Here is a 22,825-nt window from a genome sequence, read left to right as displayed (position 1 = left end):
ATTAGTTTTCTTTAAAAAAAGTTTTAGAAAACAACTATATTGGCACTTTTGCCATTTCCTTTTCACATATCACATTTTCAAGTCCTGGCCTATCACAAATACATGATCAATATTAAAGATTAATTCCAGCTATACCCCTATGATTCGTTAAAAGGACAATTGCATCTCTCCTTTTAAAATAAGACACACACCATTCCATTTTACTGACGTGGCACTACCACCAATAAAAGAGAAGAATTATCACCACGTGGCTGCCATTTCACCACGCTCCATAAGCTGACCCGATTGACCAACCTTTCTTCTTCTTCTTCTTCTTCTTCTTCTTCTTCTTTTTTGCTTTTGAAGAAAGAAAGAAAAGGGATTTTCGAACCCAGAAGCTAATGACCCATAATCACATTGTTCGTCTTCTTGCTCGAGCAAAAGCCCCATGTCCAATCTCAATCACCAAGAGATTCTACCGTAGTCATTTATGCAGGTAATAATCAATCGCCTGGAGAGTTTCTACCGATCCATTTTCGAAGGTATCATTGCAAGATTGTCGATGCTTCTCTGTTGACATTTCGGCCAAAAATTCAAAGGATTTCATACTTGTGGTGCTGTATTTCTCGATTATATATCTAGCCGGTGCTTCTGCAGAATCAATACAATATTGTAACATAGCCAGCAAGTGCTGAATTGCTTGAGGAAGTAGACGAATAGGTTAATTATGGGTGATTAGCTTCTGGGTTCGTAAATCTCGCTTTTTTTTTTTTCTCTTTTTTATCAAATTCGGGACTGTCAATGAGGGCGGTTTATGAAGTGTGCCGATGACAGGTACTCTTTTATGGTGGCAGTGCCACGTCAGCAAAATGAGGAGTGACGGGTGTCCATTTTGAAAGGAGTGGGTGTCACTATCTTTTTAACAATTCATAGGAGTATCGCCGGAATAAACTCTTATATTAAATATTTAGATATTTCAAATTTCATCACATCCCATCCCAATTCTGTTTTTGTCCTAACCCGACAATCGAACAGAACCTAGTGTTTTACACCCATCTAGTGGATTCAATGTTCTGTTATTTCCGTTAATGATAAAATGTTACTTTTTGGATTAGAGTTGCAATATGTTTTCTCAACATTCCCCATTTCTTTGAATTACAAATCTTCAATAGGCAACAGCTGCCTATCAAGGTTCAATTTCTCATTGAGTTAGGCAACAGGATCGTTCAGAAAATCCCATAGGCCGAGTGTGGATGGACTGCATTTGGATCTTCCGAAAAGGTGAATTAGTCAAGGTACATGCAAATTAACTAGAATAGCATCTGATCACCAAGCGTCATGATTCACATGAGTGATCGTCCTCTCTTCGGGGACAATAATTCAAATGAAGAGCTAAAGATCAACAGATTCCATAATTTCTTGTGTCACATGCTAAGATAGGAGCACATATATAGAGTTTATTCGTGGAGTCTTTATATATGAGAGTAGCATTATAATCTATCCATTCTCATCTCTCCTTGAGTAGTTATACGCTTTTAAGATCTCTCGATCTATATTGGTTGTATCGAGACCTGATAGATTTTTTTTCTGATCTATCAAAAAAGAAAAGAAAGTTTTCTGGAAAACAAATCATACTGCAATAGAAAATGGATGAACGGGGGGGGGCATGCTGCAGGGATCACCTACTGGAGTTGATGCCTGTCTCGACCGGAATCTTGATAGTTGTTGCATTATAAGATACATATGCCGGCTTGACCTCACAGTGGAAATCGTAGCTACTTCAATAATTAAGAGAACTCGAGTTCGTTGCGATATAACTGGCTTGGTGAAACTGTAACAATGACTCTTCAAGCAGTTATGGACTGACGAATATGTGCTTACTTAGGAAATTGTATGGAAAGTTCAATTTTGTAGAATTAGGCCCAGCGGGTTTATCGTTCAATATGAACAAAGTTGGGAAAACACAAAAAGTCCAATATCAACCTTGTCGACCATCTGTATATACATCTGCACAAATGGATAGGATACATATTTTATATCCATTGACTAAGACCAAAAGTATTACGTTTCATTTGCCATGTACGGGTGCAGCAGTCGATAGGATAATGTCTAATTCCCCGCAGTTACCATTAAACCACATGATTATGCACTGATTACACGGTTCAGTTTTTGTCTGTTACACTAACCATGTGGTACAATGAAGGTATGAGATGCCTTCTCATTGACTGAGACCCGTAAAGCAAATTTTCGAATTTGACATGCATACAATAGTCAGTTCTATCGCTTGACAGTTTTCTGGTACCAAACAAAGATCACTTGGAATGACACAAAATTTTATGGGTGAATCGTATGATAAGGTCCTAAAAATTGCTAGTATGTCATATAACCAAATACAAATCGTTGTATGCACTTGCAGATGTAACTACTATGCCGAAGGCTGCATCGTAGTGGAGCAATCAGCACAGTTAAGTTCGGGCAATAAGGATGCGACATATTCGGCACGATTCACCTTTAGTATGTCTAGCCTCGCTGTTATCTTCTCCAGTTCTGCAACTAAGCGCTCTTCCTCATCTCGATCATCCTGAATCCTCATATTTATCCTCTGGAGGCCCAGATCATGCTTGAGGTTTTCTCTGAGCTTAGCTTCCTTTTCGTACTCTTCAATAACTGACGGCAATACCTGATGTTCAAGAAATCTTCAACCCGATATCAAATTACCTATATAACTATGAATCAAGGGAAGGAAGTGCAAAGCTTCGCAAACAATTCTGATGTGGAATCATGGAACAATCTTTTGCATAGGAATCATATGTTTTTACACGGACCGGAACCGAGTATAACAAGAGAGCAATGATGCATACATATATATATATATATATATATATAGCTTCGGTACCAAGATAAAAAAACCCAAATATGTACTAAGAACATTGAAATGTGACAAGAGGATGGAAAAATGATTGACCCTCCATCCAGTATATCTCACAAACTTGTTTCTACTCACATGCAATAAATTTCCTGGAATGTTGAGAATTTACAGCTTATGTACCATCATCATAGATGGCTTGGAGGATTCTGGGAGAAATTAGCAGAGCCCATGTCATGCGTATCAACCACTGGCCACCATCATTGGTGTTCACCAGAAATGCCCAAACCAAGGCTCGTGGACATTATCATAAGATCATGTCTGGTTTCTAGTACAACTACGACTTGTCTAATGGTGTTCCAAACCAAAATGAAAGATGGGATATCATATGCATGTTCTTCCGATAGCCATAGCCAGAAACACTTTCCTGAAAATAGAAAAACAGAACAGCAGAAGGGTAAACCGGCCGCACATACCTCATTGAGTGTGCAACTAACATGAGCAACAAAGCCGCACTCTATGCAGCAGTACACGGGGTGCTTGGGATTCCTCATTTTCTCGGATATGTCACAGTACTGCTTGTTCGCCCACTGCTGCACATAAGAAGCCATGAGACTCAAGGCATGGATGTGGCACGCAGAGTTGATCGCCTTCGGGAACAGCAGCGGGCCACAGTGAAAGTGGAACGACTGAAATCAGTATGGCACCACACACTTGAAGAGGTGAGTGTCCCAGCCGTGGTCATTGCATATGTGGCAAGGGTAATACGTAAATTGCTTTGCCTCCGTTAGGAAAAACATGTGGCCTGCATCCTCGTACTTGGTCGTGGAGTGCCCCGTAGCACAGTGCGAGTCAAGGTAGAATCCACAGGGGTCGCAGCAGAGGTTGAAGCCGAGGATATAAGAGTGGCAAAAGGTGCATCTGTGCTTCCATTGTGCGACTCTGATGGTGAGAGGATGGGAAGGGTGGTAGGGATGCTGGAGCTGATCGCGAGGGAGGTCGGCGCAGGGCTTGTGGAGGCAGAAGTTGCAGCTCTTGCAGGCATAGAATTGGTTGGACCGTCCGGACCCGTCGATTGGTTTGCTGCAGCCATAGCATTGAGGTTGTCCAGGTTTCGGTGTCCGGTCATTATCTTCGCAGTCGGTGGTGTAGCTGCAGAGGGTTAAGGGGTGCTGGTGGCTTCAATGCTCCAACTCCATATCTTTGAGAGGCGGTCGTCGTCCCCGTTAGATGATCTCACAATGACTTTATTCTTCAGCCAGAAAAAAAAGGGGAAAAAAATATGTATATAATATATTTATGTTCAATGGACTGAGCTAGTCAAAGTCAAACAATTCATTGTGAATGAAGAGGATATAAGTTCATGACAATGTATCGTTGACTTTGATTTCGAATTATTGATTTTCTCCGAATTCACTTTGTTTCATTCGAGGAAAGCGAAATGGTAAATAAGGGGTATGGCAATTTCTAATGACGGATGCCAATCCTCTGTTGTAATCCTCAGGCTCTATGCCTCCTTTTTACTACCGAAAAAAAATGATGGATGCCAATTCGAGGTCGAGTATCACTGCCTAGAAGCCTCTTTATTACTTTCACGGGGCGAATGGTACCGCCTTACAGTCGACAAACTTGACTTACAATTTGGTGATCGAATTCTGTTTTCGAAAGAGAGAAATGGATAACTGGAGAGTTGTTGTTTTCCATTGTTCAATATTGAATACAAATAGCAGCGTATGGCTGCAATTTGAGGCCAAAGTTTACGATCAGATACTAATCAAGAAGGCAAGTATATTTGTCTTGCTCTGCTACCAAACCGTATACAGATAGTGTCACACACTAGAAAACGTCTCTATTGTGCTGAAGGCGGAGCTGATGTTGAGCTCTCAGCAAGTTCGGGCGAAGTGGATGAGATGTACTCCGCACGATTTTCCCGTAGCACCTCCAGCCTCGCTGCTATCTTCTCCAGTTCTGCAGCTAAGCGCTTTTCCTCATATCGGGCATCCGAGATCCTCCTATCGATCCTCTGCAGCCTCGCATCTTTTGTGAGGTCTTCTCTGACCTTAGCATCCTTTTCATACTCTTCGAGAATGGACGGCAGAACCTGACGTTCAAGAAACCATCACCAAGTATAATCCAGAGATAATGCTTCACAAGGGGATGAACACTCAACAAAATAAGAACCGTTTTATCGGAGTACCGATCTTATTAAACCAAACGTTTCTTTTTTTATTTTGATTTCTTGTCTCGTTTGGATTATGAATTAAGTGACGAGTATTCCTAGGATGTTCAATATCTGCTGGCGAGAACAAGATTTTCGACGAAAATGTACTATCATGATTGCAATATGTAAACAGGAGAATTAACTAACTACGAATACCTCTTTGACTGTGCAGCTAATATGTGCAGCAAAGTCGCACTCGGCGCAGTAGTATACCGGGAGCTTGGGGTTCCTCGGGTTCTCGCACGCATCGCAGTACTGGTCATCATGCCAATGTTGCAGATAAGACTTCACGTAAGTCACGGGGTGGAAGTGGCACTCGGACTTGATCACCTTTGGGAACGGCAGAGGGGCGCAATGGAAGTGGAATGATTTGAAGCAGGACGGGACCACGCACTGAAACAGGTGAGTGTCCCCTCCGTAATCGTTGCACATATTGCAGTGGAAGATCGTGTTGGGCTCATTCTCTCTGAGGAAGTACAGGTGACCGCGGTCCTCGTACTTAATAGTGGAATGCACCGAAGCGCATCGCGAGTCGAGGTAGAACTTGCAGCTGTCGCAGCAGTAGTTGAAGCCGAGGATCGGGGAGTGGCAGAAGGTGCAGTTGTGCTGCCTCCAGGCGACTCGGAGGGTGAGGGCGTGGGGAGGGTGGTAGGGGTGCCGGAGCTGATCGGAGGGGAGGTCGGCGCAGGGCTTGTGGAGGTGGAAGTTGCAGCTTTCGCAGGCATAGAATTGGCCTGTGATGGATTGGTCACAGCCATAACATTTGGGCGGCGCTTCTTGATCCGATTTTCCGGATTCAGGTCTCGAGGTCGGGCCGTCGTCTTCGACGGCTGCGTAGCTGCCGAGGGCCAAGGGATGTTGGTGGCTCCAATGTTCAATTTCCATTTCTGTGAGAAAGGAGGCTCTCCCTTGGCTGGGTTTGAAGACTCTGAACCTTCCAGATGGGGACAAAATGAAGACAGAGACAAAATAAACCGTTGACTCTCTAGAAAAGATTAAATTCAAAGGATGAATACACATATAAATGAAACAAATGCTCGAGTTCCTTTTAAAAATTATTCTCAAATTTTAAACGATTAAATTGAAATTATCGATGCATGGATAAATAATTTATTGATTATCTAACGAATATGACCCTTTATTATTTACCATAGGATTTTCACTTTTACATGATTCAGTAATATTATCGGGTGAAAAAAAAAAGATTATTATGATTCAGTGTCACGATAGAATGATACTAATTTCACTAGGATTATCCCAAATAAAACCAATATAATCATCCAGAAAATGAAGTCAGGAGTTCATATTCATCTATAGGGACTTTGCATACTTGTGAAGGAAGAGGGATGACTTCACGCAACCTATCGTTGACTTTGATTAGGTACTAATTGTTCATTTCTATTCCACTTCGTCTTTTTTTTGGGCAAACGGTAAACAGATCAACAAGTATTCGCAATAGTCTATTATATGAGATATATTCTAATTTGAATATCGAAATCGTGTTGTCCATGAAGCATATTTAACCTTTTTATGCACTTTTGTCCAATTTTTAGAACTACTCCTTAATTATGCTTTACCCATTTGATAACACCGCTGAATTATGCTTTTCAAATGAACAAAGAAAACTAATATGGATTGGTTCAAATAATTTAGCATTTATTATCCTTAAATAAGATCGTGTGTTTGAATCTTGTGAATGGAGAAAATGAACGCTATGAGAGTTTTATAATTTAGTTGGCCAAACCGAATTAGTCGGAATCCATTGGACTTTCGGAAGCCATATTGTATGCGTCGGAAAAAATTAAATAAATAAAATTGTGGATTTTGAAAAGAGGAAATATAAATTTTGGACAAGAAAAGGTTGCCTTAGCCGGTTATCACCGGCATGGATGGCTGGTAGAGATCCACTAAAGGCACGAGCATCCTCAACCATGCGCTCCTCAACCATGGCTTAGGCGTCCCTGGCCTTGACCTGGCCACAATCTAACAACAGCAGGCACTGCGAGTCATGGCTAGTTTTTGGCGGCGAGGTGATAAAGAATTACTATGCTTAGGATTTTTAAGTCGGCTACCTACCTTGGATACGAAGGGCAAATTGAGGAGCGTGTTCAAGAATGCATTATTATTTCGTCCATACCAATCCGCAAAAGAGTTTTGGATTATTGGGCGGAAGTTACAACAATGGAAAACTTGAGGGGTGTATTTTGAATAAAATTTCAGCGGACCGGATCTCAAGTTTCGAAGATTTTTGTACCTCCACGGAAAAAGACGAAGACGGGTTTGATGCTTCAAGACAACTTATAGAAATGATAATATTCCAGCGTTGCAATTTATGTATAGAAAAAAAAATGACTTTTCATGCGAAGAAAACAGATCTAACGCGCAATCTACATTAAAAAATTTACTCGCAGTTCAGTGATTCAAAATGCCCCAAATAAGATAACTCCACGCCGAGCGAGAATTGATCTCGGTTAGTAAGTTGAGGATACGTATCGGAAAAAAGACAAAGAAAAAATTGAATAATGCGACAGGCCCATTCTTTGGTCCACCCACTCGAAATGGGCCCCAGCTGAGCCCATTTCGCGGGACGCATTTCGTCAAACTGCAATTCTTCGAGGGGCCAAAATGAGAAAATACGATTTTCTGAGGGCAAATATGAAAAGAAGCAGTCTCAAGTCCCGACGACCCCAAGTCCAACCGTTTTGCTGGTTTTTCCTAGGAAAACTGTCGGCGGCGCAAGTGAAAGAAAGGGTCTCACTCACTCTCACACTGTAACTCTCCTTTGCTTTGTCAGCGGTTAGTTCAGCTTTCGATTTCAGCTACCTGTAAATCAGCAAGAACTTACGCTCCTTAATTTCTGTCCTTTTGCGGCCGCGCAGAGCTTCCCCCCTCACATGCTATATAGCCCCAAAGTTGCGGCTTTCATTCAGCCCTCACTCTCTCACTGGCCTTCTCTGCTCCATTCTCGTCTGTACATACAGACACAGAATTCCACATCGAGAGAGAGAGAGAGAGGGGAGAGCGAGAGAGAGATGGGTGTTGATCTGAGACAAGTGGTGGCAGGAATCCTGACTGTGACCATGTTCGTGATGCTGGGGAACATGATCAAGAGGGAGCATTTCGATTCTGCTGAAGTAAGTCTGTAATTGTGGACTCTTGTTTTGCTCCAGCTCCCGACTTGAATTGTACCCTTTGAGTTTTGTTGCTCATACTTGTTTACATTGCAATTCATAATCGGTTATGATTTGGTGAAAATTGCAGATTCCCATTTGCTTACCCTGTGTGATGCTATCTAGTTCTTGGAGTATACCCTTTTCCAGATTCTTGCTTATCCTCGTTCTGCTCTTGGTTTTTCATCTTGATTTCGTAAACTGGTGATGAATTCAGCGATGCGTATGATGGTAGATGTTGATTATTGCATCAAATATGTACTATTTTTGAAGGAAAGTTTCGGCCTTGTGGAGATTCTTTGTAAAAGATTTGTTCTTTCAGCATTTGTTTGGTTGTATATCTGCTCAGTTGTTAAGGGTCGGTCATAAATTAGAGAATGGTAATGCTACAACACCAATTGGTGGTTCCAGTTTTAATGTTGATTGCATTGAAGTAAGTTCCTTTGTGTAAATCACAATGTGAGATCTCTCAGTTGTAGAAGTATTCATGCTTTCTTTTTGTGTAATTGAAGAAAAAGCTCCCTGGAGTGCGAGAGGACACAACTTATGACAGCAGCGAACATGTCATTACTGTTACCCGGAAAAATGCAGTGGGCCCATGGAAGGAGGATGATGAAGAGCTGAAACGATGTTGGAGTAATCCTAATTTGGGTACCTTATTTTCAGCTGTTCATTGTTGGATATACTTTCTAAGATATCATTCTATTGAGCCGGTTCTTGTACCAAATGAATTTGTTGTTCTCTCTCTATGCTTATCCTTGTTCTTTATGACAGAAGCTTCAGATGACTCAAAGGGTTTCATCACTTTTTCACTAACCAACGGCCCTGAATACCACGTCTCACAGGTATTGCTTCCAGGCCCTAAATTTATTCTAGTCTGATCCCGTCATATATGTCGTGGGCTTGCTTATCCACCCCGGGCATGCTTGGGCATCCAACAATTTGGCTCGTTTGTGACTTAACGTGTTGGTTCATGCTTGATAAACTACATATCTTCCTGCTCTTTCTCTATCATTGCTTTCCTTTTTTACCAACAAAAAAAAACTCGTGCTCAAAAAACAAAATAATAATAATAATATACGAGTTTTTGATTTGAAAGTAAAGGAACAATAATCAACACTCTTGATAGAACAAGAATTTGGTTATTGCTCCTTTATTTAGTGTTCTTTTGTTACATCAATTTTTCTATTTTTTATTTCAATACATAAAATATAAGAAAAAGTATTCTTAAATTGAATAGGGTTAGGATGAATATCCTACTTTACTTCTATTTATTCTTCAATTGATTGATTATTGATTAATTTTGTATTTAATTATTTGCACGCTTTTCTGCCTCTTTTCATTCCCTACTGAGCTTCTGTTATTCATTTTTTTCTGGATGGCTTGTTCAGGTTGCTGATGCTGTAGTAGCGGCAAGGCATTTGGGAGCCACTCTGGTACTCCCAGATATTCGTGGAAGCGAAGTGGGCGATAAGAGGTCAGTGCTTATGCCATTCTTGTGACAATATTGTTTGCCCAGAGAAAGTTTTCGCATTTAACTTGCTCAGCTTTCTTGCTGGATAAATATCCAAAATCACCATTCTTGTCCGGAAAAAATGTTACATTCTCTTTCCAAGAGCGATATAAACTTACAAAAATTTCACAACATTTTAGGAGTTTTGGAGATATTTATGATGTGCACAAATTCATAAGGAGCCTCAATGGGGTGGTGAAAATAGCGAGACAGCAGCCTTCTGATTTGCCAGAGACACTTGCAGTCGTGAAGGTCCCCAACAGAGTCACACGAGACCATGTTATCAAGGACGTAGAACCGATATTTAAGAAAAGGGGCAGCATCAGGCTGGCAACTTACTTTCCATCGGTGAACATGAGGGGACCTACCCAGAAGAGCGAAACTGATTCAATCGCATGCTTGGCAATGTTTTCTGCCCTGGAATTGCGGCCAGAGGTTCAGGAAGTGGTCGATTCGATAGTGGAGCGTCTGAGGGCTCTCAGTAGGAAGTCCGATGGGCAGTTTCTGGCTGTGGATATAAGGGTAGAGATGCTCTCAAAGAAGAGCTGCCAAACAGGTAGAAGCTGTTATGGTGCTCGAGAGATCGCTGAATTCTTGCAGAAGGTTGGGTTCGATAAAGATACAACAATCTACTTGACTCAGTCAAGGTGGGATAACAGCCTCAATGCCCTGAAAGATATCTTCCCCAAAACCTATACAAAGGTGAGGCTCTTCTTTCCCTGTCTTCAATTAGGCCGTTGTCAATTATTGGTTTCAGTTAGTCCCGTCCCAATGTCAAGCTCGCAAACATCGACCATTCCTTTAGGCCGCAGTTGGCATTAATGAGTGTAAAGAGAATGGAGTGAGAATTTCTATTAAATTCATCCTGAGATATATTGCAATTTCACTCCAAAACATTACTATTCTTTCAAAATAAATGTGACCTTAGATTCTTGAAAGAAATACTTTTAAGCTTCTGAAATTCGGTTTGCCTCTGAACTCATTGCAGGAGGGGATAGTGCCTGCAGACAAGAAGGCGAAGTTCCTCGGATCTGAAAATTCAGAATTTGAAAAAGTTATCGATTACTATATCTGTGCTCAGAGTGACGTCTTTGTACCAGCAATCTCGGGTCTGTTCTACGCTAACGTTGCTGGGAAAAGAATCGCTTCTGGGAAGACACAGATTCTTGTTCCCACTAATATCAAGGATTCATCAGCACCACCTACTGAATTTATCTCCAGTTACGTGGCCAAGAAGAACCATCTGGCGTATTCGTGTTTCTGCTGATCATCCTTGGGAAAACAAATCGAAGTCTATAAATCTATTGTGTTTTGATTTTTTGTATTAAGTCTATGTCCCAAGCTTCTCTAATGTCCGGTTTAAAGAAATCGATGGCTTGTGATATTTATAGACGACAGATTAGTAATCCTTGTACTTCCTGTGGATGTTGTTAAAGAAAATGAAAAAGTATTTGGTTTCAGAATTCGCACTTGTATCCTTCCATAGCATCAAGCATGTCGCTAGCACATTGACATTAAAATGCGACACTCTGCGGCTTTGTAATTCTTGAAAGGGACTTATTACAACCCAAAAATGCCGCAGTATTTGGGACTTAAAAAGAAATATTCTTCAAACCAAGTAAGCAAATCTGCTTTGGAAGAGATACACATACTATCTACAGTTATTGGCGAATCTGCAGGAGTTGATGATATCACTATTTACACTTGCTGCATACACTCAATCATATATTAGGTATTAGATTCGTTTACATGAAGGCGCAATATTACTTGGTCCTTGGTATTATATGGATGGATGATAGAGATAAATCGGCTTATGCAAGAAATCAACCATGAGGAGCTCCTGTATAAGCCGTATTCTCTTCTACACGGAAGCAATATCTCCATATAATAATATTGCCTCTCAACTTACTAACTTCTGTGGCATTTCATAGCAGACATGACTTAAGAAGCCCGAGAGCTCTTGCATCGCTTGAAGGGCTTCATGCACAACCTGGACATGGGAGTCCTGGGAACCGGGATGAGTTTTCCAGCTACCGCCAGAGGCCAACTGCGCAGTTTAATGCAACATCAGCGAGCAATCTTTAAAGAAAAATGTTAAAATGAGTAGAATTACGGGGACTAAGGCGTTGAACCAACCTCACAATCCCGATTGCTACAGATACAAGCCACAGTGTAAAGCTGAGCCTCACTGTACTAGTAAATTTCCCAAGGAATTCGACGATTATAACCTGGACAATGCAAAAGAGTGTTGGCGTTCATAGTCAATATCCATTTAAGTTCATGGAAAAAAGGGTATACAAGATATATTTGAAGAACAGAACTCACTTGAAGCACAGCAGTCATCCCGACAATGGCCATGAACAAGTTGTTCTTGGTCACTCCAGCGAAGACATTCATCTCCTCGGGCTTTCGGGCATTGAACTCGTTGAAGATCTGTTGTTTGAACAATCAGACTCCATTACGACCCATCATCAGTTTTGCATCATAATGTTTTTCAGTTTCGGGTAGTTGTGGACTTACCTGACAGAGGACAAACGTATTGAATATCATCGTATTCTTTACTTTATTGGCGTGTTCGGCAGGTTCATCGTTCAAGTGAAGGACAGTCTTTCCACAGAAGTTCAGGACAAGGAGGACACAGATTTGGTACACGGCCTACAGGGTGAAGGGTTGTCAGCATTGATCAATAAACTCGAAAAAAGATGGACAGGTCAATTGGAGTCCCCAGAAGGGTATCCATACAAGAGTTGTTCGGAAGAGTACCTGGACAACTAAGTTCCTCCACATGATATTCGTTATGAGGGGTTCCCTGCGACCGCAAACAAAAGATAATCACTCACAAATTGAAATTGTTTCAAAGTCATTTTAGGATAATAACATTTCTCCATAATTTTTTGAAAGACGAGAGCATTGTTCAGGAATGCCGACTAGCTTACCTTCGACCAACTGGTGATCTGTGCATGAGTTCGTCCGTCGGCGGTTCAGTAGCAAGTGCGAGGGCCCCAAGAGTGTCCATAATAAGGTTAACCCACAGAAGCTGGGAAAAAAAAAAAAGAGAGCCCTTGCTGGTTATGCTGTGACCTCTTTTACTTGAACTAATTATTGCACTTTTGATGATTGGGCGAGAGACATGAAGAGCATGATAATAAAGATCGAAATGTAATATTATCTGTTTGTGTATTGGATCGAACGGTATAAGATAACAAACCTGCACTGCATTCAATGGAACATCACCCGAAGTTAAAGCAGCCAAAACATTGATAACTAGAGCTGCGACATTCACAGTGAGCTGGAACTGGATGAATTTCTGGATGTTTGCATAAACAGAACGACCCCATCGAACAACCTACATGGAGGAGAAAAGGAAATGCTTGGCACTCGTCTAGCTTTGAGAAAAGCACCGAACATTTCCTGTAAAAGATGGCCAGTACTGTTTACTGACCTTTACAACGGAGGCAAAATTATCGTCTAGGATAATGATGTCGGAGCTCTCTTTCGCAACTTCAGTTCCTGATATGCCCATAGCGAGACCTATATCTGCCTACACAACCATATAATCAACATTCAGTCAGCTGGAATTAGGAAGCCTTATAAGATTTATCAAACTTAGGACTGCGGGACACTCGATAATTTTGCGCCAACCTCATGAAGTGCAGGAGCATCATTTGTCCCGTCCCCAGTAACAGCAACAACATCTCCCCCTTTGCGTAATGCTTGTACGAGCAATAGCTTATCATTGGGAGAAGACCGTCCCATGACCTACGAAGACACAGAACAATATCATCAGAGGTTCGTCACAGATCTTACATACTCAAAATCAAAAGCTGGGACTTTTCATCCCCAAAATACCGTTATTTTCTTGGCGATTTGTTCTCTTTCCTTCTCTGGAAGAGCACGGAATGTCTTTCCCTCGATGACAACAGGCTCGGCAACATCAGCTTCTGAACTGAGGATTCCACACTCGAGAGCTATTGCCCTTGCTGTTTGGATGTTGTCGCCAGTGACCATCCGGACCTACATCACGTAGTTTATACCATCTGAGAATCATATAGAAAGTATTGCAGAAGAGAACATAGAAGAGCAGTTGCATAAAATGACAGAAAGAAAATGAAACACTTACCTTGACCCCAGCGAGTGTACATATTCTCACAGCTTCTTTGACACCGGGACGGCAAGGATCCTGCACGTGAATGCATAGGTTATATCATTACCAGCTGCCGGAACTTACGGCGCAAGAAGAAATTTAACAGATTGAATAGAAGTTAGTTAAAAGCTTGTAACAATTCTGTTAGGAAGAAGAATCAGGGGAGGAAGGAGGAACAAAGCAGGTTAGCAGGTATATTATGAGTGGTCTAAATCCAAGAAGTACTTAATACATCCGACGAGATTCCATCTATGATATTGTTTTAGGTGATCCTTCACTTGATTGAATCTCCATATACCCTCCTCACCCATCTTTGGCTCCCATTGGTTTCTCTTCTTTGCCAACTCCTAACTAATGTCTAAGTCAGGCTATGGAAAGAACCGGTTGTTATATGAAGTGCACACCTTAATACCAACAATGGCCAGAAAAACAAGGTTGTCTTCGGGGAGCTCCCACTTGTTTAAGCTCTCTTCATCCGATGGAACAGTGTCGGCATCTAATGGTCTGTAAGCAATCGCAACACACCGCAAACTTCTTGAGGCCATGTCATCAATGGCTTGTTTCAAGGATTCCTGCAGCGATAAAGGATCGTGGATTTAATGGAGGGACCTTTTGTGGGTTGAATTCAAGAACAGAATCTGGCAACGGAGCTAAATAGAGCAATTTCTAACCTTTTCTGCACCCATGCTTTGCAAGTTACCTTCTAAATCAAGGTACCTTGTGCAAGAGGCCAAGACTATCTCAGCCGCTCCCTTCCAGTGTATGTAGACATCAGAGTTAGCCTGCAAAGGAAACAGAGAATTCATTGTATTTTCTTCCAGAATTTTTAAGAGGCGTAGAAGATGCAGACATGTTTCTTGAGGGGACTAGTTACCCGTTTTATGGCAACACCACCCCGTTTTTTCTCCGAGTTGAATGGGAACACATGGATATCTTTTGAATCTGCTCTAACTTCGTCGAACTTCATTCCCAACTGCAACAAAGGTTCAAACCTCCTAAATAAAGGCCCAAACAAAATATTTCAGGAAAAAAGATCGATACATTATACTTATAACAAGGTACCTTAACAGCCCATGAAAGGATGGCTTTTTCCGTGGGAGATCCAGTAACTTCAACATCTCCACCGCCCTATTAAGAGTGACAATTCACTTACACTTTGTTTTGATAGAAAATTACTCATTCCTTACATAAATTCAGTGGATAAAGTACCTTCGGTGTATAGATGTTCCCCTGGGTGTTGTGGGCAATGCCTTCATAGAGCAGAGAAGAGACAGATCCATGCAACTGCGAGGAGCTGTCGAGTGGATCTATCTTTTTCCCGCCTACATACGCCTCGACAACCGTCATCTGCAATTCATAATAACAGTACTGTTATTACTCCAGAGACTCCTGTAAAATAAGAGAAACACAGGAAAAAACATCAAACAGCATTTGCAAATGACCTGGTTTAGAGTTAGAGTTCCTGTCTTATCACTGCAAATCGTTGTGGCAGAGCCCATGGTTTCACAGGCCGAAAGTCTACGAACCTGCAGATCCACTACTGTCATGAAAGGGTAACAATGGGACAGAAAATTTCACAACAAAGGCTGTGAATAGAAATTAGTAAATTTCTGAATAGAAGAAATGAAAGCGAAAAACTTGCCAAGGCTTTATCGGCCATCATTTTCCTCATGGAGTAAGCCAGTCTGTGACACGACGAAAATTTAATGACTTAGAGACATAGATATCGAGAAACAATGCTCCATTAAGACTAGTACAGTGAGTTAGAGAGTAGAGACAGATTCACAACTTACGTTAAGGTAACAGCTAAAGGAAGTCCTTCGGGCACCGCAACGACTACAATTGTGACCTGAACAGTACTAAGTTAATTCGACAGTGCAATTTTGCATTACGATAAAACAGAGAGAATGATATAACAAGACATGGAACTTACTGCAATGGTCACGATCTTTATCACTCCATCTACGATGTCACTAACACTAGTCTTGCCCCTGATGAACTGAACTTGCCCATCTGCATTCCTTGTATGTCCGGTGAAGTATCTGAAAAATCATACGTGTCAGTGAGATAAGATAAAATGAAAAATTATCTTAGGGCGAGCACAGAGAATATATACACTGAAATGAGAAATTATCTTACCGGGCGAGGAGTATGGTGAGCACAGAGAGAGCTACAGCGAGACCTACGATGCCTATAAATGTGGCGACTCCGTTCAACCGTACCTGTCATGTAAAATCCTAGAGGCATGAGGAATGCAGCATATTGGAATGAGACTAATTGAAGAGGATATTGAATGTGCTTGTAATAGTTTCGTTAACCTGCAGAGGCGTCTCTTCACCAGTATCCTCAGATATGGTAGCCATCAACAGACCCCATTCCGTATTAATTCCGACACCGGTCACCTGATATGAAAATTTCAATGTTGGTCAGACGTTGATGGATTAGTATATATAACGCATCAGTTAGACTCCCTACAATTTAGATATCAGTTATCTTTAATGAAAAAAAAAAAGTTCAGATATTATTTATATGTCATGCACTCTGATGCATTTTTTTAATTCGGGCTCTATGCAGATAAATGATGGCTCTCAAAAGCTCATTCATTCGCAGAGTGGATCACAGGAACAGAAGTAACAATTAGCAGCAAGACAGATGCTGTATCTTACCAGCATCGTGCCGACTCCATCAGCAACTTTGCAACCTGACATTAGAAAGGGCGACTTATGGTCTTTGTGGACCTGCAAAAATACCACTCATTAGAAGAATAAAGGGCAAGAATTTGGAGAACATCAAATGAAGTGTTACAGAGCTCACAATCTTGCTTTCTCCTGTCATGCTTGATTCATCAATTGCGAGAGAATGGCCATTGATTAAGATTCCATCTGCCGGGACCTAGAGTTAATGGCGAAAATTCGTAGTCAGATTAGATAGGACAATAATAATTCATAGAGTTGCTGATAAAACAAGCTTGGTCTCGGATAGAGTGGCTGATAAAAAGCTTGGGCTCGGAGTCACCTGGTCACCTATTCTCAGTGGCACAACGTCCCCAACAACAATGTCGAATATCGAGACATTCACCATCCTCCCATCTCTCATCACCTTCAAGGAATTTCCGCATTAAATTATCTATGTGTATGCCCAGATTGAAGGATGAAAAGTAAAAACTTAGACTTCAAGTTACGGGAACAGACCTCCAATTGAATGTTTCGTTTTTCTTCATTCAAGTTCTGAAACTGCAAAGACTGCCGGTAGTCACTGATTGCTGATTAGAGGAACAGAAAAATGCATTGAGAGCCCCGAAAGAAGAATGGATGGCACTATTTTTGTATTGGAAGAAATAATAAAGAAGGGGGTTTCAGTTTTATCATAGACAATTTAAAAAACCATTTGGTTTGAAAAGATCAGAATAGATTACAACAAAACCAACATCCAATGTTCAGGGAACTGATCTGATACCTGTGACAAAAATAACGAGAAGAACAGCGAATGCTATGCTTCCACCATCATACCATCCTTCTTCAATACCCTGAAAGAAATGGAAAGAAGAGTTTATTAGAGATAGGACTTGAACAGCTTTTGCCTACGTGCTAGTTTCCCGGAACTCAACTTGCTTTCATTTTTCGCCCGCTTATCAGAATATTAATGAAGAAGAAGAACTAACCTCTGTCTTAATTCCCAAGGCCAACGAAGCTGCAGCGGCTACAATTAGTATGATGAGGGTCAAATCTTGCACAGCATCCCAAAGGAACCTCTAGAAGTACAAAACGATATCCATTTAGAATGACAGGGTTACGTAAAATATCCCCTCACTGGGATGCCTAAGGACAAAGAAAGAAGACAAGAAACCGACGTACCAGAAAGCCCTTCCCCTTCTTTCGTGGATAAGTGTTGGATCCAAAAGCGATCCTCCGCTTCGCTATGTCAGCCTCATCCCCCGAAATGCCCGTCTCTACATTTGTCTTCAGCAAATCTGATATACCTCTAACCTGATGCAGGAAAGGGATATATGCAACAGAGAGTTTTATCACATGAACTAGTTCAGACAATATTTTCACCTTCCATTAAAGAAAAGGAAAATTAATTTTATTCACGGTGGACTTACCCCTCCATATCGCATTAGAGTTGATACGTTCTGATCACGGTTCATGGAAGCAAGCTGCTCAAGCCCAACTGCATAGTCGCCCCCAGCACCTATATCAGTTGGAGTTGCCACCTTCGCAGCTAAGTCTAAGATACATAGAGATTGAGACTTCAGAACGAGCATAACACTCGTGAATGACTATCTCAAACTTCAACCCGAAAGGAGCAGGAAGTAGAAGCTGAAACCCATTATGCTGAATTTAACAGAATAAGAGCCATGTTTTACCGAGTTGTTGCTCCCCCGCCATTCTGAAGAGAAGCGCTGCCTGATGTAACAATTGACAACAGAATTAGGCAGTAATTTACTGTGTGGAGCTTGAGAGGAAACATCCATACGCACGAGGAAATTACTCTTATGACTTGTGCATGCGATCTGATCATTCTCCTCCTCTGATCCTTTTGTTCTTCCATCTTTAAATCCAAAGTGTACCGGAATCTCCGTGTTGCATTCAGTACGAGTGCTGCTTGCTGTAAAAAGGATAAAGGAAAGGAAAACTCAGTTCAGACACACTCGCATTTGTGATGTAATATTGCAAGTGCAAGAAGTTGATGATTCAAGAAGACTTGAATATTCCCGGAATTAGATCCAGCGGTAGAGTTTTTAGTGGCAATCAACCAGTTGTGTCGTATTGAATTAAGCTGTTGCGTCAATGTTAATGAAAATCTTCTAGACCTTAAACTCCCCTAACCTTCTGTACCATAAGTTTCGGGATCACTCTCTATTGCCAATGCCATCATAGCCACTGTGAAATATCTCAACTGAAATCCATTTGCATGGTAACACAGAAGTCTGCATTTTTTGCGTTGATTCCCTAATAGAATTCATATTCAGGAAGGTGGCTCATGTATAGAGGCATTGTTTCTAAAATATAAGGGAAATCAATTCCCTTGTGCACGGGTTCTTGACAACATCAAAGGACGTCCACGGAATTCTGATAAATCCTCGAACAAAGTCATTCCTCGCGTTGTTTAATCTACTTTCCTTCTTCTTGCTTCCCATGATCTTCGGAAACCCCCTAGACTTGGTCCTGCTGCTTCAAAATCCATTTTCTTTCGTCGAATACTGTTTTTTACTTACCACATTGCAGTTCCTTAATTCCTTTCCGAGAAAAATATTAAATGTCTGTTCATCCCAATGGAACAGAACAACACAATACAAATGACCGTGCAACAAGAAACCAGCATGCGAGAGTTGAAAGAAATGCATATCGAGTAATACAAACGTAAGTTTGAAACTTTTAGCGCTCAAAAGTCGCGCATATACCCATTCTGTTATTGCCTGTCCAGAAATGTAGATAATATGCTAGATGTTTGATATCAAATAAAGCTTATTAATTACCCGCCATCTCCTCAGAGTCTCGTGGGAGGCATTCTTGGTGTCAGCGATGTCAAAGGGGTCCGCCAGAGCTACTTCGCTGTTCTCCGGATCCTCAAAACCAGGTCCAGGACCGGACCTTAGGCCCGCTTCCAAGTCTTCACGCTGACCGCCCGGCATTGCAAAGGGATACAAGTTGCCCGGGTTTGACTTCGGCTAGCCGTCCCACCTGCCCTGAGTCTCCAAGTCCAAGAGATGGCTCACCCTGCGTGGAACAAGCCTCTCGCCTGATTGCCCAAAGAGAAAACACACGAAAATGAACAAAAGAAAAGAACAGAAAGTCTGTCTTTTCATGTTTTTGAATGGGGTTCTGTTTCGCTATGGCCAAAAATAGTATTAGCTTATTAGCTGGAATTTGTTAAACACGACTGGTGGTGATGCAAAGAGAAATGAAACCTCAACGTGTGAATCAGTTTGAGTTGTAATATTCAGAACAAAATAGAAATCCATTAATCTTTAATTTACATTGAATCATCGTTGTATATGAATCAGCCGGATAAAGAGTTATCAAGAAACTCAATCTCGCGCCGACTTGTGGGAGCCGAGTTGTGGTCGGCAAAGGGCCTCCAGTGAATATGCACGATGCAATACATACATGGGGAAAAAGAGAGAAGCTTCCCTGCAGAGCCTCCTTAAAAGAAGGTGTTTACAGAGGCCAACCATTGTGTCATATCACAGTTTGTCTGATGATTGTCCATAACGAGATGATAAAAAACTTGTTAAATAGTGAGAAATTTGTTATTCAACAAAAAAAAAACTTATTGTTTTTGATATAATATAGTAAGAAACTTATTATAACTCTTATTATTTAGCAAGTTTTCTTTCACTTTTAAGAAGGCTCCTTACATTAGCAACACTTGTGGAAAAATATGATAAATTAAGGTAGTGTTTGATAAATTAAATACTTAAAGTCAAGAAAAGAAGTGTATAAGAAGATGAGAGGATTGATAAGGATGAGAAGACGTGTTTTGAGGAATTAAACGTACCAATAAATGAAAAATGACTTATTCTAGTAAGTCAATTTTTTTTACTTAATTCAGTAGTTTTTTACTTAATTAATTTAGACACTCATATCTCATCTTTCCCACCTTCTCCCATTTATTTTCCCTTATATCTAACTTGTAACTGACTTTGAAGTACTTATTTGACTAAATTGAAACAAACACACCCTAAATGTTGTTCAGACTTATCTGCGGAGAAATTATACGCATGTAAAGTCATGGCGGAAGACCCCCCACCGAATGCATGAATCATGGCATAGAATGAGGAAAAACAACTTCTATGACAAGCTTTTGTACGAGAATAGTGGGGAACATATATTCTAATAAAAACACAAAAAAAACACACACACACACAACATGAAGCTTCGTGGAAATTTCCCTATAAATCTGGTCCAATCTGAGCCATGTGAGTGTTGGACAATCTTATTCCCGACTTGACATTCCTGGAATTATCGAGATTCCAGTGCGAGTCATTCTCCTCCTCGTACGGAAAATTACTTGCATGATACAAAACCTTTTAAGTTGTAACGCGGACGGAACAAATTTTTTTTAATAACAATTTGATACAAAACGTATCAAATTGTTTCAATCAAGTACAATCCATCAATTTCCGTCAATGCCATTAAGAATTTCTAACGTGGCACGTGACGTGGCAAGCCTTATGACACATGGCTTGATGCCATTAAGAATATCTGACGTGGCACGTGACGTGGCAAGTCTTATGACACGTGGCTGAAAACTTTTAGCATGATGTAACAAATGAGTACAAAACCTTATAAAGATATAATAAATTGGTACAAAATTTTATTAAGATATACCAAATGGGTACAAAACTTTATTAAGATGTAACGAAATGATACAAAACGTTTTGTATGATGTAACAAATTGATATAAATAGCGGAACAAATGATAACTACACCTAATTAAACTAATAAAAGGGGAGATTCTTATTAAATGGTGCTACGGGATTTATGCATATCCAACGATGGAAAGACTCGTATTATGATAATATGAAGTCATATTACCATGAGCGAAAAAAATATCTGGTAGTATGAATTTGCATCATAAATTTTGGTCTCTCTGGATTTCGAGAAAAGTACATAAGTTCGAAAGGAAATATTGGAAGAGAAAATAAAGGGAAGATCTTTCATTCCAAAAATTTCTGACGTGGCACGTAACGATCTCGTCGCTTGAGAATTTTGCCATTTTTCATGACAAGTCAAGTTAACCCAATTAACGTCACAATTATGGACAAAACTAGGGGATGTCCCGTTCCTTGAAGAGATGGCTCGCACTCGGACTCATGGCTAGTTTTTTATCCGAGCGCCAACAAGAAAGCCTGCCTCATGAGCCATCTCTTCAAGGAACGGGACATCCCCCAATCTTGTCCATAATTGTGACATTAATTGGGTTAACTCGACCTGTCATGAAAAATGGTAAAATTCTCAAGCTACAAGATCGTTACGTGCCCCGTCAAAAATTTTTCGAATGAAAGATCTTCCCTTTATTTTCTCTTCCAATATTTCCTTTTGAACTTATATACTTCTCTCAAAATCCAGAAGAACCAAAATTTATGATGCAAATTCATACTACCAGATATTTTTTTCGCTTATGGTAATATGACTCCATATTATCGTAATACGGGTCTTCCCATCGTTGGATATGCATAGCAGCACCATTCAATATGGATCTCCCCTTTTATTATTTTAATTAGTTGTAATTGTCATTTGTTCTGCTATTTGTATCAATTTGTTACATGATACAAAACATTTTGTATCATTTCGTTACATCTTGATAAAGTTTTGTACCCATTTGTTACATCCTAATAAAGTTTTGTACCAATTTGTTATATCTTAATAAGGTTATGTACCTATTTGTTACATCATGCTAAAAGTTTTTAGCCACGTGTCATAAGACTTGCCACGTCACATGCCACGTTCGAAATCCTTAATGGCGTTGACGGAAATTGACGGATTGTAATTGATTGAAACAATTTGGTACGTTTTGTATCAAATTGTTACAAAAAAAAAAGATTTTGTACCATCGGCATTAAACTTAAAAGGTTTTGTATCATTCAAATAATTTTTCCCCTCCTCGTAGGGAATTGAATCATCAGCAGGCATAAGACAAAAACTAAAAATGGGGGGAAAGCAAATTTTTTTTAACCGTATAGGGATACGAGTTTATCCTAATTGACCGGCTTTATTGTTTATCGAAGAGAAAAAGGAGATTTGATTTGTTTCCTTGAGGAGGGAGATTTGATCACTAAGGGTAAAACTCTCACGGCGTGAATTTTCTACATTCAGAAAGAATCAAACTCAAGACCTTGTTTAAGTGGAATACGCGCCGAACCACTTGAACCAATTCATGTTGGTGAAGAGTGACTTTCTTTATAATAATAATATGGAATTTAAGT

General features: G+C 40.5%; 4 protein-coding genes across 7 annotated transcripts; 1 reads left to right on the top strand and 3 right to left on the bottom strand.

The window, feature by feature from the left end:
* Positions 1–2,057: 2,057 nt before the first annotated feature.
* Positions 2,058–3,473, bottom strand: LOC116198591. Its single transcript, XM_031528777.1, has 2 exons — positions 3,322–3,473; positions 2,058–2,659 (listed from the first exon to the last, which is right to left on the bottom strand). The coding sequence occupies exons 1-2, from the start codon at positions 3,454–3,456 to the stop codon at positions 2,405–2,407; spliced, it is 390 nt and encodes a 129-aa protein (XP_031384637.1). The 5' UTR covers positions 3,457–3,473; the 3' UTR covers positions 2,058–2,404.
* A 929-nt stretch (positions 3,474–4,402) lies between these two features.
* LOC116198590 lies at positions 4,403–5,999 on the bottom strand. Its single transcript, XM_031528776.1, has 2 exons — positions 5,223–5,999; positions 4,403–4,946 (listed from the first exon to the last, which is right to left on the bottom strand). The coding sequence occupies exons 1-2, from the start codon at positions 5,949–5,951 to the stop codon at positions 4,695–4,697; spliced, it is 981 nt and encodes a 326-aa protein (XP_031384636.1). The 5' UTR covers positions 5,952–5,999; the 3' UTR covers positions 4,403–4,694.
* Positions 6,000–7,938: 1,939 nt separating this feature from the next.
* LOC116199646 (protein MANNAN SYNTHESIS-RELATED 1-like) lies at positions 7,939–11,212 on the top strand. Of its 2 annotated transcripts, none has more exons than XM_031530101.1 (6): positions 7,939–8,200; positions 8,749–8,887; positions 9,014–9,081; positions 9,628–9,713; positions 9,890–10,451; positions 10,738–11,212. In XM_031530101.1, the coding sequence occupies exons 1-6, from the start codon at positions 7,961–7,963 to the stop codon at positions 11,014–11,016; spliced, it is 1,374 nt and encodes a 457-aa protein (XP_031385961.1). In that variant the 5' UTR covers positions 7,939–7,960; the 3' UTR covers positions 11,017–11,212. The 2 variants fall into 2 exon arrangements, with proteins under 2 accessions (XP_031385961.1, XP_031385960.1); XM_031530100.1 differs by having other exon boundaries at positions 9,011–9,081.
* A 121-nt stretch (positions 11,213–11,333) lies between these two features.
* Positions 11,334–20,093, bottom strand: LOC116199645 (calcium-transporting ATPase 9, plasma membrane-type-like). 3 transcript variants are annotated; one of them, XM_031530097.1, is made up of 34 exons: positions 19,874–20,093; positions 19,373–19,635; positions 18,385–18,501; positions 18,260–18,299; positions 17,996–18,120; positions 17,748–17,879; positions 17,555–17,644; positions 17,350–17,419; positions 17,085–17,155; positions 16,909–16,992; positions 16,708–16,785; positions 16,560–16,631; positions 16,212–16,295; positions 16,033–16,115; positions 15,827–15,935; positions 15,687–15,742; positions 15,536–15,578; positions 15,336–15,419; positions 15,103–15,240; positions 14,956–15,021; positions 14,768–14,866; positions 14,565–14,675; positions 14,298–14,465; positions 13,870–13,929; positions 13,599–13,763; positions 13,392–13,508; positions 13,192–13,290; positions 12,958–13,095; positions 12,686–12,786; positions 12,513–12,558; positions 12,270–12,404; positions 12,075–12,182; positions 11,886–11,977; positions 11,334–11,796 (listed from the first exon to the last, which is right to left on the bottom strand). In XM_031530097.1, exons 2-34 carry the CDS (start codon positions 19,526–19,528, stop codon positions 11,691–11,693), a joined length of 3,243 nt encoding a protein of 1,080 aa, XP_031385957.1. In that variant the 5' UTR covers positions 19,529–19,635; positions 19,874–20,093; the 3' UTR covers positions 11,334–11,690. The 3 variants fall into 3 exon arrangements, with proteins under 3 accessions (XP_031385957.1, XP_031385959.1, XP_031385958.1); XM_031530099.1 differs by having other exon boundaries at positions 19,373–19,613; XM_031530098.1 differs by lacking the exon at positions 19,874–20,093 and having other exon boundaries at positions 19,373–19,790.
* Between the last annotated feature and the right edge of the window lie 2,732 nt (positions 20,094–22,825).

Source organism: Punica granatum, chromosome 3 (assembly GCF_007655135.1).
Source record: "Punica granatum isolate Tunisia-2019 chromosome 3, ASM765513v2, whole genome shotgun sequence".
NCBI lineage: Eukaryota > Viridiplantae > Streptophyta > Magnoliopsida > Myrtales > Lythraceae > Punica > Punica granatum.
Note: the sequence above shows the minus strand (reverse complement) of the source record. Positions and strands in the feature narration are given on the sequence as shown.

Excerpts from the sequence above, each read along its gene's own strand:
- LOC116198590 (XM_031528776.1), bottom strand. The coding sequence starts at position 5,951 with ATGGAAATTGAACATTGGAGCCACCAACATCCCTTGGCCCTCGGCAGC. Across the intron at positions 4,947-5,222 it reads TTAGCTGCACAGTCAAAGAG|GTTCTGCCGTCCATTCTCGA; the intron begins GTATTCGTAGTT and ends CTTGAACGTCAG.
- LOC116199645 (XM_031530097.1), bottom strand. The coding sequence starts at position 19,528 with ATGCCGGGCGGTCAGCGTGAAGACTTGGAAGCGGGCCTAAGGTCCGGT. Across the intron at positions 18,300-18,384 it reads CGCATGCACAAGTCATAAGA|GCAGCGCTTCTCTTCAGAAT; the intron begins GTAATTTCCTCG and ends TTGTTACATCAG. Across the intron at positions 15,420-15,535 it reads TGATGGCCGATAAAGCCTTG|GTTCGTAGACTTTCGGCCTG; the intron begins GCAAGTTTTTCG and ends GTGGATCTGCAG.
- LOC116198591 (XM_031528777.1), bottom strand. The coding sequence starts at position 3,456 with ATGGCTTCTTATGTGCAGCAGTGGGCGAACAAGCAGTACTGTGACATA. Across the intron at positions 2,660-3,321 it reads TTAGTTGCACACTCAATGAG|GTATTGCCGTCAGTTATTGA; the intron begins GTATGTGCGGCC and ends CTTGAACATCAG.
- LOC116199646 (XM_031530100.1), top strand. The coding sequence starts at position 7,961 with ATGCTATATAGCCCCAAAGTTGCGGCTTTCATTCAGCCCTCACTCTCT. Across the intron at positions 8,201-8,748 it reads AGCATTTCGATTCTGCTGAA|AAAAAGCTCCCTGGAGTGCG; the intron begins GTAAGTCTGTAA and ends GTGTAATTGAAG. Across the intron at positions 8,888-9,010 it reads TTGGAGTAATCCTAATTTGG|AAGCTTCAGATGACTCAAAG; the intron begins GTACCTTATTTT and ends TCTTTATGACAG.